At 39.8% G+C, this 14068-nt stretch overlaps 2 protein-coding genes across 4 annotated transcripts; one reads left to right on the forward strand and one right to left on the reverse strand.

Moving 5' to 3' along the window:
* Nucleotides 1-539: 539 nt before the first annotated feature.
* On the forward strand, nucleotides 540-12184 carry LOC143339211 (receptor-type tyrosine-protein phosphatase H-like). Of its 3 annotated transcripts, XM_076760314.1 has the most exons (24): nucleotides 540-905; nucleotides 1672-1798; nucleotides 2644-2901; nucleotides 3138-3407; nucleotides 3615-3872; nucleotides 4114-4383; nucleotides 4592-4849; nucleotides 5096-5365; nucleotides 5572-5829; nucleotides 6091-6348; nucleotides 6585-6854; nucleotides 7089-7349; nucleotides 7469-7699; nucleotides 8078-8335; nucleotides 8592-8685; nucleotides 8778-8828; nucleotides 9079-9160; nucleotides 9323-9413; nucleotides 9522-9595; nucleotides 9914-10048; nucleotides 10272-10394; nucleotides 10626-10786; nucleotides 10971-11106; nucleotides 11712-12184. In XM_076760314.1, exons 1-24 carry the CDS (start codon nucleotides 843-845, stop codon nucleotides 11847-11849), a joined length of 4395 nt encoding a protein of 1464 aa, XP_076616429.1. In that variant the 5' UTR covers nucleotides 540-842; the 3' UTR covers nucleotides 11850-12184. The 3 variants fall into 3 exon arrangements, with proteins under 3 accessions (XP_076616429.1, XP_076616431.1, XP_076616430.1); XM_076760316.1 differs by lacking the exon at nucleotides 5096-5365; XM_076760315.1 differs by lacking the exon at nucleotides 4114-4383.
* LOC143339212 (putative nuclease HARBI1) lies at nucleotides 11967-13901 on the reverse strand. Its single transcript, XM_076760317.1, has 2 exons — nucleotides 13117-13901; nucleotides 11967-12835 (listed from the first exon to the last, which is right to left on the reverse strand). The coding sequence occupies exons 1-2, from the start codon at nucleotides 13799-13801 to the stop codon at nucleotides 12396-12398; spliced, it is 1125 nt and encodes a 374-aa protein (XP_076616432.1). The 5' UTR covers nucleotides 13802-13901; the 3' UTR covers nucleotides 11967-12395.
* Between the last annotated feature and the right edge of the window lie 167 nt (nucleotides 13902-14068).

Here is a 14068-nt window from a genome sequence, read left to right on the forward strand (position 1 = left end):
TATAATTGTTCTGTTAAAGAGTGACATTACGTACAATTCAAGGATTGTGGAAAAGGATGATAATTATGAAAGACAACTTCCTCCTCATGTTTCCCCAATACAGATATTGGATGATGCTGTCTGTGATATAATGGTAATTTCAAAGTGCTGGACCATGATATAAGACCATAAACACTGTTCTGTTAAAAATGTGTTGATACTGTTTTCTGTTCACAGTTCCCGATAGAACTCAACCACAAAGAAGCTATAAATATTACTGCCTCCTGAGACAATGCAAAGAAACCAAATGCAAATCTGCTGTTCTGTGAAACCAGCCCAACTGAAGAGACTTGGTAGTGATTTAAACTAAGAAATCATGAAATAAAATAAATAGTTTAAATGGTTGAAAACACACCTGTGAAGGTGCAAAGGCAGTCACAAACGTTGAACTGCTATAATCAGCACAAAGCAAATATAACTGACATAACACCAATAAATATGTAAAACGGACACACTTTGACCGTTAATAAGGAAGTAAAAGGCGGGACAAAGGTCTCTGTGGTTGTATAAGGCCAAAAAGGAGAAGCAGCTATTTACTTACTCACTTGCCGATATGACAGGGGACCAGAGGTTACAGAAGGAGGACATGGTTGAGAATTAAAAGTCAACACCGGTGGAATAAAGTTAACATTAGACTGTTTCATCCCAGGCACGAAGAAATTGTCTGCCAGCCTTAAGTGTTGTTGTCTTTGTCAACACATCAGTGGCAGTACTGAAAATAGAAACTTGAGGTTTATCTGGGGGACAACAAACGGATTTAACAAGCTCACAGTATGTGTGTAGCTTAACAAACCTCAACAGCGATGAAGCCTTTATCTTTCAGAATCACCTCTGCCCATTTGCTGCTGTGTGTCTTTCTACTTCGGGTAAGTTTTTTTTTTTTTTTGCTTTGACAATGATCAGATAGCGTACCATTATTCAAAAGAAGGTTACCCTCTACAAAAAGAAACCATAGCGTCAAAACCACAGTGAAGGTTTAGAGCATGATAAAGTTTAGACAGTGGCATTGTGCCGTTTGAAATATCAGTATGTCCAGAAAACTAAAAGACTTGCACAATTTAAGAATGATGGACTTTTTCAGATGGTGAAATCTGAATTCATTGTTTCTTGGAAGCGATAATTCTTTTTCACTCACTTCCTCAGAGAGAGCACGAATGAGGAAATAACGTAATGTAAAACATAAAGGGAGCGGAGCCTCTAACATATGTTATCTTGTTTATTGTATATTTTAGACAAGGTGGTGTAGCTGGATACTGTTTTGTACTATAATCTGTATATATTAGTAGATATGGAATATTGGGACATACAGAATGCTTTAATGGGCCATAATTTGCATTTTAAGATCACTGATGTTTCCTCAAAGTTCCTGCACAACAATATCATATGTTTATGTCAAAAAAGTTTTGGTACCTTTAAGAAAAATTGTTGACTGACAGGTAGAGCAAAACACTTTCATTATTTCTGCTGAATTTTTTTAATCTCCATGTCAAGCTGCTCTTTGTGGCACAGTTAGATAATGTAATGTAGATACAAGATAATAGGATAAGTTACATTACTGCGGGATACTCAAAGATTACCTCAACTGTGTAGATTCTATAGTCAGATGAACAACGATTCCTGTTTGGTTTTTAGGATATCACTGACTCCAGCACACCATCAGCACCAGGTACAACGCTAACAGGGCCAAGTTCAACAGAAGCAAAAACAACAACACCACTGTTAACCACTCCACTGACAACCCTTTCAGTGACAAAATCAAGTAAGTGTGAGCCGCTATTGTAATTTTTTTCATTTATGGATTTTTGTTGGGATATGCAAATTGGCTCAACAATTTTCAGCATTTAAATGTCATTCCAAGTTTCTCAATGGGTCCTATTCGTCAACAAACTAAAACTGCCAGCAGCCAACCAAGACATGATGATTTTAGAGATTTTGAAGGACTAATATAACTTATTATTTGTTTGAGAAAACGACACAAAACAGCACATTTTACGAGGGGTAACCTGTAATTTCTTTTAGTTTTCTCCATGTCACTTTACAATCTAACTCCTCCTAATGCAAAAAAGTGCACTGGTAAGATGTGTTTCACCTGATATAGACCTGCAACCAGACCCAGTACAGAGCTCTGTAACAATATCTTATTAAAAGTTTCTTACTAACACGAGGCGGCTGCGGCTCAGGAGCTAGAGCAGTTGGCCACCTATCGGTGGTTCAGTCCTAGGTCTCAGCAGCCGACATGTCGAAGTATCCTTGGACAAAATACTGAAGCCTGATGCTGTGCCATCGGTGTGTAAGTGTGTGAGAATGGATAATGCTCAGAATGAGCAGGTTTAACCAATGTGTGTGTGAATGGGTGAATGCAAAGTTGTTGTAAATATGGTTTGAGTGGTTGTCAGACTAGAAAAGCACTATATAAATACAGTCCATTTACATGGATGCTGCTCACATAACATTTTTGGCTGTTGCTAATGAAATAATGGAATTGAATTAAACTATTCATTTGCTAAAATGACGACAAATAACCCAATATTGCGATGAAAGCTCCACTCCTTTTCCCCAATGAAACTGTCAACTGTTTGTCTTTAATTTCTTTTTACTTTCTAGCTCCTCCTGATGCAAAAGAGTTCAGACCAATTGGACAAAATGAGACCAGTATAACTCTGCAGTGGGCAAAAGTGGATGGCTTCCTCAACTATATGCTTTTGTACGGTGAAGAAAAGATTGACGTCAGTGCATCAGCGGAACATGAACAAGTGACACACACAATCTCAGGACTCACAAGTGGGACTACATACGATTTCATTCTCTTCGCTGTGTTTGACAATGTCAACAGCAGTGGAGTAAAACTCACTGCAGCCACTGGTAAGATGTGTTTCACCTGATATAGGCCTGCAACCAGACCCAGTACAGAGCTCTGTAACAATATCTAATGAAAAGTTTCTTATTGACACATGGGTGCTGCTCACAGAACATTTTTGACTGTTGTTCATTAAACTATTCATTTGCTAAAAATAGACTACAAATCACCCATTATTGTGGTGAAAGTGTCACGCTCAACTCGTTTTCCCTAATCAAAGTGTCAACTGTTTGTCTTTCAGCTCCTGAAAATGTTAAGGACGCGGAAGTGTCAACACAAACTGAGACTAGTATAACTCTGCTGTGGCACAAGGTTAACAACATCTCAACATACATCCTACAATATGATAACAAAGGCAGTTTGAAGGAGGAAAGTATCAGCGACCCTCATCAAGGGCCATCAGTTACACATGAGGTCTCTTCACTCACTGCTGGGACGAAATATCATTTTACACTCATCACTGTGTTTGCAGACGTCAACAGCACTGGATACACATTTGATGCTGTCACTGGTAAGAGATCACTGAGTTTATGTTTAGAATTTAGCATTTTGCTTGTGATATGTAAAAAGCATATTAAAGAGAACGTGCTGTATTTACAATTAGTGTTTTCACACACTTTCCTGTATCAGTTGAGTAAAGCAAAACTTGCAATAGCTAATATAGAGACATGATTAAATACTGTATATTTACAAGGATTGGTGTGTTTTTACTTTCTAGCTCCTCTTAATGCAAAAGAGTTCAGACCAATTGGACAAAATGAGACCAGTATAACTCTGCAGTGGGCAAAAGTGGATGGCTTCCCCAACTATATGCTTTTGTACGGTGAAGAAAAGATTGACGTCAGTGCATCAGCGGAACATGAACAAGTGACACACACAATCTCAGGACTCAGAAGTGGGACTAAATACGATTTCATTCTCTTCACTGTGTTTGAAAATGTCAACAGCAGTGGAGTAAACCTCACTGCAGCCACTGGTAAGATGTGTTTCACCTGATATAGGCCTGCAGCTAGACCCAGTGCAGAGCTCTGTAACAATATCTAATGAAAAGGTTCTTATTGACACATGGGTGCTGCTCACAGAACATTTTTGACTGTTGCTAATTAAAATAATAATTTGCTAAAAAAAAAAAAAAGATTGCAAATCACCCATTATTGTGGTGAAAGTGTCACAGTCAACTCTTTCTCTAATGAAAGTATCAACTGTTTGTCTTTCAGCTCCTGAAAATGTTAAGGACGTGGGAGTGTCAACACAAACTGAGACTAGTATAACTCTGATGTGGCACAAGGTTAACAACATCTCAACCTACATCCTACAATATGATAACAAAGGCAGTTTGAAGGAGGAAAGTATCAGCGACCCTCATCAAGGGCCATCAGTTACACATGAGGTCTCTTCACTCACTGCTGGGACGAAATATCATTTTACACTCATCACTGTGTTTGCAGACGTCAACAGCACTGGATACACATTTGATGCTGCCACTGGTAAGAGATCATTGAGTTTATGTTTAGAATTAAGCATTTTGCTTGTGATATGTGAAAAGCATATTAAAGAGAATGTGCTGTATTTATAATTAGTGTTTTCACACACTTTCCTTGTGTCAGTTGAGTAAAGCAAAACTTGCAATAGCTAATATAGAGACATGATTAAATACTGTATATTTACAAGGATTGGTGTGTTCTTTCTTTCTAGCTCCTCTTAATGCAAAAGAGTTCAGACCAATTGGACAAAATGAGACCAGTATAACTCTGCAGTGGGCAAAAGTGGATGGCTTCCTCAACTATATGCTTTTGTACGGTGAAGAAAAGATTGACGTCAGTGCATCAGCGGAACATGAACAAGTGACACACACAATCTCAGGACTCACAAGTGGGACTACATACGATTTCATTCTCTTCACTGTGTTTGAAAATGTCAACAGCAGTGGAGTAAACCTCACTGCAGCCACTGGTAAGATGTGTTTCACCTGATATAGGCCTGCAACCAGACCCAGTGCAGAGCTCTGTAACAATATCTAATGAAAAGGTTCTTATTGACACATGGGTGCTGCTCACAGAACATTTTTGACTGTTGCTAATTAAAATAATAATTTGCTAAAAAAAAAAAAAAAAAGACTACAAATAGCCCATTATTGTGGTGAAAGTGTCACAGTCAACTCTTTTTCTCTAATGAAAGTGTCAACTGTTTGTCTTTCAGCTCCTGAAAATGTTAAGGACGTGGAAGTGTCAACACAAACTGAGACTAGTATAACTCTGATGTGGCACAAGGTTAACAACATCTCAACATACATCCTACAATATGATAACAAAGGCAGTTTGAAGGAGGAAAGTATCAGCGACCCTCATCAAGGGACATCAGTTACACATGAGGTCTCTTCACTCACTGCTGGGACGAAATATCATTTTACACTCATCACTGTGTTTGCAGACATCAACAGCACCAAATACACATTTGATGCTGCCACTGGTAAGAGATCATTGAGTTTATGTTTAGAATTAAGCATTTTGCTTGTGATATGTAAAAAGCATATTAAAGAGAACGTGCTGTATTTACAATTAGTGTTTTCACACACTTTCCAGTATCAGTTGAGTAAAGCAAAACTTGCAATAGCTAATATAGAGACATGATTAAATACTGTATATTTACAAGGATTGGTGTGTTTTAATTTCTAGCTCCTCTTAATGCAAAAGAGTTCAGACCAATTGGACAAAATGAGACCAGTATAACTCTGCAGTGGGCAAAAGTGGATGGCCTCCTCAACTATATGCTTTTGTATGGTGAAGAAAAGATTGACGTCAGTGCATCAGCGGAACATGAACAAGTGACACACACAATCTCTGGACTCACAAGTGGGACTAAATACGATTTCATTCTCTTCACTGTGTTTGAAAATGTCAACAGCAGTGGAGTAAACCTCACTGCAGCCACTGGTAAGATGTGTTTCACCTGATATAGACCTGCAGCTAGACCCAGTGCAGAGCTCTGTAACAATATCTAATGAAAAGTTTCTTATTGACACATGGATTCTGCTCACATAACATTTTTGACTGTTGCTAATAAAATAATTGAATTTAATTAAACTATTCATTTGCTAAAATGACGACAAAAACTCAGTTTTGTGATGAAAGCTTCCCTTCTTTTCTCTAATGAAACTGTCAACTGTTTGTCTTTAATTTCTTTTTACTTTCTAGCTCCTCTTAATGCAAAAGAGTTCAGACCAATTGAACAAAATGAGACCAGTGTAACTCTGCAGTGGGCAAAAGTGGATGGCTTCCCCAACTATATGCTTTTGTACGGTGAAGAAAAGATTGACGTCAGTGCATCAGCGGAACATGAACAAGTGACACACACAATCTCAGGACTCACAAGTGGGACTACATACGATTTCATTCTCTTCACTGTGTTTGAAAATGTCAACAGCAGTGGAGTAAACCTCACTGCAGCCACTGGTAAGATGTGTTTCACCTGATATAGGCCTGCAGCTAGACCCAGTGCAGAGCTCTGTAACAATATCTAATGAAAAGGTTCTTATTGACACATGGGTGCTGCTCACAGAACATTTTTGACTGTTGTTCATTAAACGAATCATTTGCTAAAAAAAGACTACAAATCACCCATTATTGTGGTGAAAGTGTCACACTCAACTCGTTTTCCCTAATGAAAGTGTCAACTGTTTGTCTTTCAGCTCCTGAAAATGTTAAGGACGTGGAAGTGTCAACACAAACTGAGACTAGTATAACTCTGACGTGGCACAAGGTTAACAGCATCTCAACCTACATCCTACAATATGATAACAAAGGCAGTTTGAAGGAGGAAAGTATCAGCGACCCTCATCAAGGGCCATCAGTTACACATGAGGTCTCTTCACTCACTGCTGGGACGAAATATCATTTTACACTCATCACTGTGTTTGCAGACATCAACAGCACCAAATACACATTTGATGCTGCCACTGGTAAGAGATCATTGAGTTTATGTTTCGAATTTCTTTACATCACATTACTTTATACAGTAATTACTCAAAATGCAGAAGAGTTTGCAACAGATTAATAAAATCAAATAAGTATAAGACAGTGCTAAAAAGGTGTAAAATAGATGCTAAGAACATGAGTTCAATAGAACACACAGCAGCCAGTAGAGGTGAACTGGACTTGACCTTACGCTGAAGTTTTTCTTTTCTTTTCATCAGTTCCCTCAATGGTGGCCTTGGTCAGAGTGACTGAACGCGCTGTGACCAGCATAACCCTGGAGTGGAGTGTGGATGTGAACAAAGACTGGAGTTACTTTCTCCAAATGAATGGGGAAAATTTGCATCTTCATCCACATAGATCAAGGAATGTTGTGTCACATTCATTCACATCTCTCCAGCCTGGAACAGAGTTTCCATACAGCGTGATCACAATGTTCTCTGGACTCAACAGCACTGCTTACAAAAACTTCACATTAACAGGTATATATGGAACTGCTGTCATTAAATATTTTTCTATATAAATAATATTTTTTTTATTGGATTAATTGTTAAAAACTAACAAATTAAGGCTTTTGTCTACAATTATTTTCTCATTTCAGCCATAAACTGTAACACTGTAGCCTGGCATGTTACGAACTCATCGATCCAAGGAACGATTGAAGGCTTGTTCACGTCTGCAACAGCCACTAATGAATCACGAGAACACATCAGTCCTGGAAGTCCCAATGTGTCATTTACTGGCCTTTACCCTGGTGCAACCTATAACGTGTCTCTTTTGTATGAAAGAAGTTCCACATGGTTTCAACAGTGTCGCCATGAACTGACAATCAGTAAGTACACATTTGTCTTTTCACGTAAAATGAATATTTGTCTGCATTTCCATGGAAATACTGTGCAGTACTAACAATAACTTCCTCAATCTATATTTTAAGAATAAAGATTTCAATGCAGTTTAACGATTGTTCTTGTAGAAGGTGCCCTGTACATAGTAATAGTCAGGTTTTTTGTTTGTTTTGAAAATACCTTTTATTCACATACCATAAGTTAATAGTGCTATTTGAAATGGTTCTATGTGATTATATGGGCTGGAACTTTATTTATTTTCAAAATGAATGAATTTATTAATAATTCCTTCAATTAACTGGTTACAATCTGCGTTGTTGTTAGTGATTGTACTCTAAAGGCATCTTTCTACTTGTTTTACTCAGTTCCTCCAAATATAAGAGGTCACTGTGAATATGTGGCATTTGGATATTCTGTCTTAATTGTCTTGGATGAATCGGATGGTGTGTGGAGAAGAGTGGAGGTGAACATGACTGGAGAAACCTCCACAATCGATAAAGGACAGTCTATCGAAATAAAAGGATTACAACCTGCTAAAACGTATGAGGTGTCTTTAGCTTCACTGTCCAAGACTGAAAGGAGGTCTGAACCATTTGTTTTTTCGTGTTCTACTGATCCAAGAGGTGAGTATGTGAATCTATAGAAAAAAACATTTCAGTGTGTTTCCTAATGTAAAATTTGAACGATACATTATGACTTTTTCCCTCATTATTGTGCTGTTTGGCATCAGTTATATGACTTGCTTGTTTCTTACATTGCAAAATTCCCCCTCATGAGAAAATAAAGATAGTGTGACTATGATGCTGTTATGGACTGCTCTGTTGTGTTGCGGATCTACTTTATGTTACAAATCATTTAATACAGACTTTTCTCCCATAGGAGTCATTGCAGGGTCAGTATGTGCTGTGCTGCTTATTGGTGCCCTGGTGTGTCTGGCTGTTTTCATTTTGCTTAAAAGACCAAATATTATCAGGTTGGTGATGCCTCAGTGACTAGAGTTGCATTATCTCACTGAAATGTACTCATCAGACTGGATCAGTGAACCTCTTTGCTTCTAACCAACAGCAGAAAAAAGTCGTTCATTGGTGGTTCCAAACTATCTTATAAAAAGTGCAAGTAAGTATAGACTTCATCATCTCTTTAAAATGGTAACACCACTGTCAGTCCCCTGCTATGTGCTAAGAAAGAGAAAATGAGGTCTTACTTAGTTGGATAATTAGATTATTAATTTGTTAACTCTGCATGAAAAACCATCTACAACTAATGTCACTCCTTATTCTGTAATATTTATGTTTTTCAATTCTCGTCCATATAATTAGGTATACGACTTAACACTAATTCTACTTTTGTTTTGGTGTTTTTTCAGAGCTATTTCTGCGGCGAAGTTTGCGGACCACTTCTACGAGTTAAGTGAGGACGAGAACAGGGGTTTCAGCCTGGAATATGAGGTGCATAAAGAAGCTAATTGGATTTCATTCTTCCTCTTCTATCCTTCCTACTTCTGTATAGGACTGTAAACCTGTGTATGTATAGTTGTGGTATTGTTCTGTGTGTTTTCCATTTACCTTTGTCTCAATTACATGGCGTGTCATCTGCCAACTGTCATGCAGAGCCTCATTCCTGTTGGCACGGAGCAGACACAAAAGGAAGCTCTTCTACCTGAGAACAAAGCGAGGAATCGTTTCACCAACGTTCTGCCATGTAAGCCGTCTGTCCCCTGACTACTGTGCCATGCTATCGGGACAACAGAGAATCACTATCCACTGTCCTCTGACTCTTTCCTGTTGTGGCTCTGTTTTCTCATTCCAGATGACTGGTGTCGGGTGAAGCTCTCATCAACTCCCAATGGGAAGTCCGACTACATTAATGCCAGTTACATGCCAGTAAGTATTACTTGATGACTGACAATCATTTAATAAAGCTCTCTCTGTAATTGTTGTATACCTCTAGACGGTGATGTTATAAAAAATATTGACTCAAACTGTCAAGAAGAATCCAGATGTGAGAAGCTGGAACCTTTCACTATCTGGATTGAAGATACCACAATTGCTAAAACATCTTGTACACAAGCAGGCATTTGACATGTAGCAATTCATGTTGACTTTATATGATCTGATGAGCATAAAATGCTGTTCTATTTCATACTGAGTGATGGAGGACATATAAAAGCTTACATAGTAATTTGGACAATTGCTTCTCAGGGTCACAACAGCAACAGAGAGTACATTGCCACTCAGGGTCCTCTGCCCTCCACAGTCAATGATTTCTGGAGGATGGTCTGGGAACAGAGAGTGAGAGGCATTGTCATGGTCACCAACTGCATTGAGGGAGGACGGGTGAGTTCCCAGGCAGATTTGAGCATCTTTCCTTGCCAGTTTTAAAGGGAAGTGCAAACTTAAAATTGAGTGAGCCTCTGTGAATCATTTACTCTTATAGCTAATGTGCTGTCAAATGGTGACATTCTACATGTCACAGCTCTCTAGTTCTGTTTTTCGTGTGTTTTTCGGTTTCCACAGAGAACTGACACAAATCTATTTTTTGAATGTTTCTGTATCTTAGACTAAGTGCGAACAATACTGGCCTGCAGACAGCGAGCCTCGCCTTCTCGGAGAGCTGTTGGTCACCATGAGATCTGAGCAGCAGGAGCCCAACTGGACACTGAGGGAATTTAGGCTGGAACACGTATGAAACATTTGTACATCTTTTATGGTGTTAGCTAAATAGGTTGGGTCTCTAATTGTGTAGAAAAAAAAATGGATTTTACTTCAAATGTCAGAAAAGAAGCTTGTTTGAATCTTCAAACATTTGCTTTTAGAGGATGATGCTCGACAAAGTATCAATTACTAACCACTCTATTCGCTCAAGGCATAGACTTGCAGTGTATGAATCCCTGTATGTGAATCTTTCTCACAGAGCAAAACCTCAGAGGAGCGCACAGTGAAACATTTTCACTTCACTGCCTGGCCTGACCATGGAGTCCCACAGAGCACAGAAGTCCTGATCCAGTTCAGAGGACTGGTGAGACAGCACATAGAGAGAGATGGGGCTGGAGCACCAACTGTGGTTCATTGCAGGTATGAAATAAGTTTTGAGAGTAGCTATTTGTTGGGCACTTGTATATGAAAACCACTTGAAGGTAAGACAAAAGCGCAGACAAAGGTCAACTGAATAGCTTACTGCAGTTATATCTTATGATACAATTACCTGATGATGACCAGCACATCTTTACACTAACTGCTTAACTTTCACTCCACTCAGTGCTGGAGTGGGGAGGACAGGCACCATCATCGCCCTGGATGTGCTGCTTCAGCAGCTCGTGAAAGAGAGAGAAGTGGGCATCAATGCCTTTGTGCACAAGATGAGACTGAGCCGACCACACATGGTGCAGACAGAGGTAAAAACATGAAGTTGCTTCAGGCTAAGCTACCACTTCCTTCGTTAGGTTCCCAAAGTTGGCGATATAGCACAAGCATTGGTACTATACTTATAATTAGACTTCCATGTAGTTGCTAATTTCCACCCTTTTAAAACACGCAGATGTGAAATTGGCTTTTCTCCTGTCCCATTTAAACTTTTACAAGTCTGAAGTTTTATAGACAATATATCATAGAGACACTTGACAACAGATCCAATGTTATGATTATTTACAAGTCCTTGTAGCAAGATTTCTGTCATTTTGAAAGTAAAACTTGATTTCAATCGTAGTTTGTGCTGTTTATATGTAAGGGCCACACCTTGATGAATGTAGGTTCCCCTGTGCTGAGGTGTGTGTGTTCATATGCATTTACAGTCTTTGTCATACTGAATTAGAATAAATCCAAACACAAAGGCTTGGCTTATTGCTAGGAAACTCAGTATGCAGTTTAATGTCTTTAAATGCTTAAGCCTGTGACAATACCGCATACAAGGAGGTGCCAGCCAGAATACGCCGTATAAGCACTCTACACTCAAAGTTTGGCTTTTCAAATGACCAGGAGTTGTGGTTTCTTTCTTTTTCAGTCCCAGTATATTTTCTTGCACCAGTGTATCATCGACTGTCTGAAGCCAAATGAGAAGACTGAAGAGAACATATATGAGAATGCTGACATGATATATGCCAATGCCACTGCACTCCGAGAGTTTCACAAAAACGCCTAAACACGATTGTCCCTCCTGCAGTCAGTCTTTTGTGCAGTTAATTAAGAATCAATCCTGAAGTCATCTTCTACATTTTGTTATAAACTGTAAATATGAAAAACACACAAGTTTGTATTTACTGTGTATGCATAGCACACTTCAGATTTTATTTAACTTGAATTTTTGTTCCTCTCATGTGCAAATGTATATTATTATTATTATTATTATTATTAGCATCATTGTTAGTGTGTGAGGAAACGACACGTCCAGACGACTGAAGAATGTCTCAACATTTAGAAAACATGAGAAAAAGATAGAAAAGAACGGTTTTCTATTTGTACAAGAAATAAAATATTTTTATTAACAAAAATACCTGAATGTTTTGAAAAAGCCTGCAGACGACATGAAAAACCCAGAACAGCGTCACATTTGTACGTTGGTATCAAACGGTCACAGAGCAGCGACCTGCTCCAAACTGCCGGGCTTTGGTTCCAGTGTTGTGTCTTAACATGTCAGTAAGTTTATGATCCTGTTTGCTTCTCAGAGCAGACAACACACCCACTCGGCTCACACTTCCTCTTCTGTGATGCCTGTATTTGTATTTATTGGTAGGTCCTTGCTACTGGAGTCAACAGAGAAGTTACCATCGATGAGTTCTTGTCTGGCTTTTAGGGCCTCGGGGTTGAGCTCTACTCCCACTAAATGCTGCTTGCCTGGATGCAGACGCTCAATTTTACCAGCTGCGGGTGGGGAAGGGACGGAGAACTTCTCAGCGATGTTGTGCAGGACACAGCAGGCCTTGATAATGTTGGACTTTTTGTTCAAAGAGCCTTCCTGTGCAAAACCAAGTTGCATCAAACACCTGAAGCGCCTCTTCAAGGAGCCGAGCGTTGTTCGCATGACGTTGTGGATCTTTGTGTGGGCCTCATTGAAGCGGCTCTCCTTGACATTTGCGGGTTCTGACACAGGGGTCAAGACATGTTTGCTCAACTGGTAACCTTTTCCACCTTTAAGAAAGGCAAGACAATGCAATTAATACAACATCAGAGACACAATTCAAATGTTAATCCTAAAGGTTGTAATGTAATTTATTTAAATAATACAGATTCATAAACTTAGTATGGACGGTGGAGGCTACAATCCTTGCAGGGTACAGCTCATCTGTACACCTACTAAAAGGATGGTATGGTTGAATTATGAAGGTCACCATTCTCATTAATGCCCATGAGCAATCCATCCCATCCACTCCCCTTTCTATCTGTTTGTTTATGTGTATGTGTGATCTTACCAATAACCCAATATGACCCGTGCAGTTCCTCCTCCATCTCCCTTCCTTTGAACGAGGACTCCCACATTTCCTGCTCAAGCGTGCTGCCCACACAACACTTCTCTACACTCAGTATGTTGCCGTCGGAGTCGCATATCATCTGGCTTACGACAGATGTGTAACCCAGAGTGTTGACAAAAGACCTGAAAGAGTCCTTCTCATAGGGAGAAGCTCTGATCTTGAAGTGAGCTGGAGCCAGGACGCCCAGCACGTTAGGGATCCCACAGAAAGTCTCTATGGTTGAGGCGACTCTGGCTTTGGTTTCCTCCATTTGTGGGAATGAGATGAATTGATCGGACATCCCTGCGATGACCCCGGACACGGTGCTGATGACCGCGGGGCAGTCGGTCTGCTTCAGCCCGACTCTCTGCTGCACGGTAGCGGAGGAGAGTCCGTGTGCGTAATAGTTCAGGGCCACCATGACCATCACGTCCACTGACGGCGCAGGTTTCTTCAAATCGACTTTCTTCATGCGGATGCGCACAGAGTCTGTAATAAACGCGATGCAGGGTTTGGTGAGGTGGAAAGTCAGGAACAAAGCTTCGTCGTCGAACTCGTCGAAACAGCTCGGAGCCCCGTAATCCACCCGGCTGTGTCCGAGGAGCTCCTCCTGGACCGCGAGCCACACCGGCAGAGCGAAGGCCATTTGTTTCCCACCGCGGCACGTTTGAATCAAGTATCACTGAATTAAAGTCATCATGAACCGTAGCAAGCATGACGGAAGCACCATCTTCTTCTCGAAGGCTGAGGTAGTCCGTAAAGCTGTTCGTTCGTTCGCCACCCAGTGGACAGGAGTAGAAACTACAACCCAATGCAGCTGCGTTTAAATACAATAAACAGTGGAAAATCGTGTAGTAGTTAAGTAATTTCAGTTGAAAGTGCATCCAAATATCTGCAGACTTACCAACATGTA

This window comes from Chaetodon auriga, chromosome 20 (assembly GCF_051107435.1).
Source record: "Chaetodon auriga isolate fChaAug3 chromosome 20, fChaAug3.hap1, whole genome shotgun sequence".
NCBI classification, from domain to species: domain Eukaryota; kingdom Metazoa; phylum Chordata; class Actinopteri; order Chaetodontiformes; family Chaetodontidae; genus Chaetodon; species Chaetodon auriga.

Coding starts and splice junctions, on each gene's coding strand:
- LOC143339211 (XM_076760314.1), top strand. CDS start 843: ATGAAGCCTTTATCTTTCAGAATCACCTCTGCCCATTTGCTGCTGTGT. Junction 3,873..4,113: donor AAACCTCACTGCAGCCACTG/GTAAGATGTGTT, acceptor TTTGTCTTTCAG/CTCCTGAAAATGTTAAGGAC. Junction 9,414..9,521: donor TTTCACCAACGTTCTGCCAT/GTAAGCCGTCTG, acceptor TTCTCATTCCAG/ATGACTGGTGTCGGGTGAAG.
- LOC143339212 (XM_076760317.1), bottom strand. CDS start 13,801: ATGGCCTTCGCTCTGCCGGTGTGGCTCGCGGTCCAGGAGGAGCTCCTC. Junction 12,836..13,116: donor CGGGTCATATTGGGTTATTG/GTAAGATCACAC, acceptor CCTTTCTTAAAG/GTGGAAAAGGTTACCAGTTG.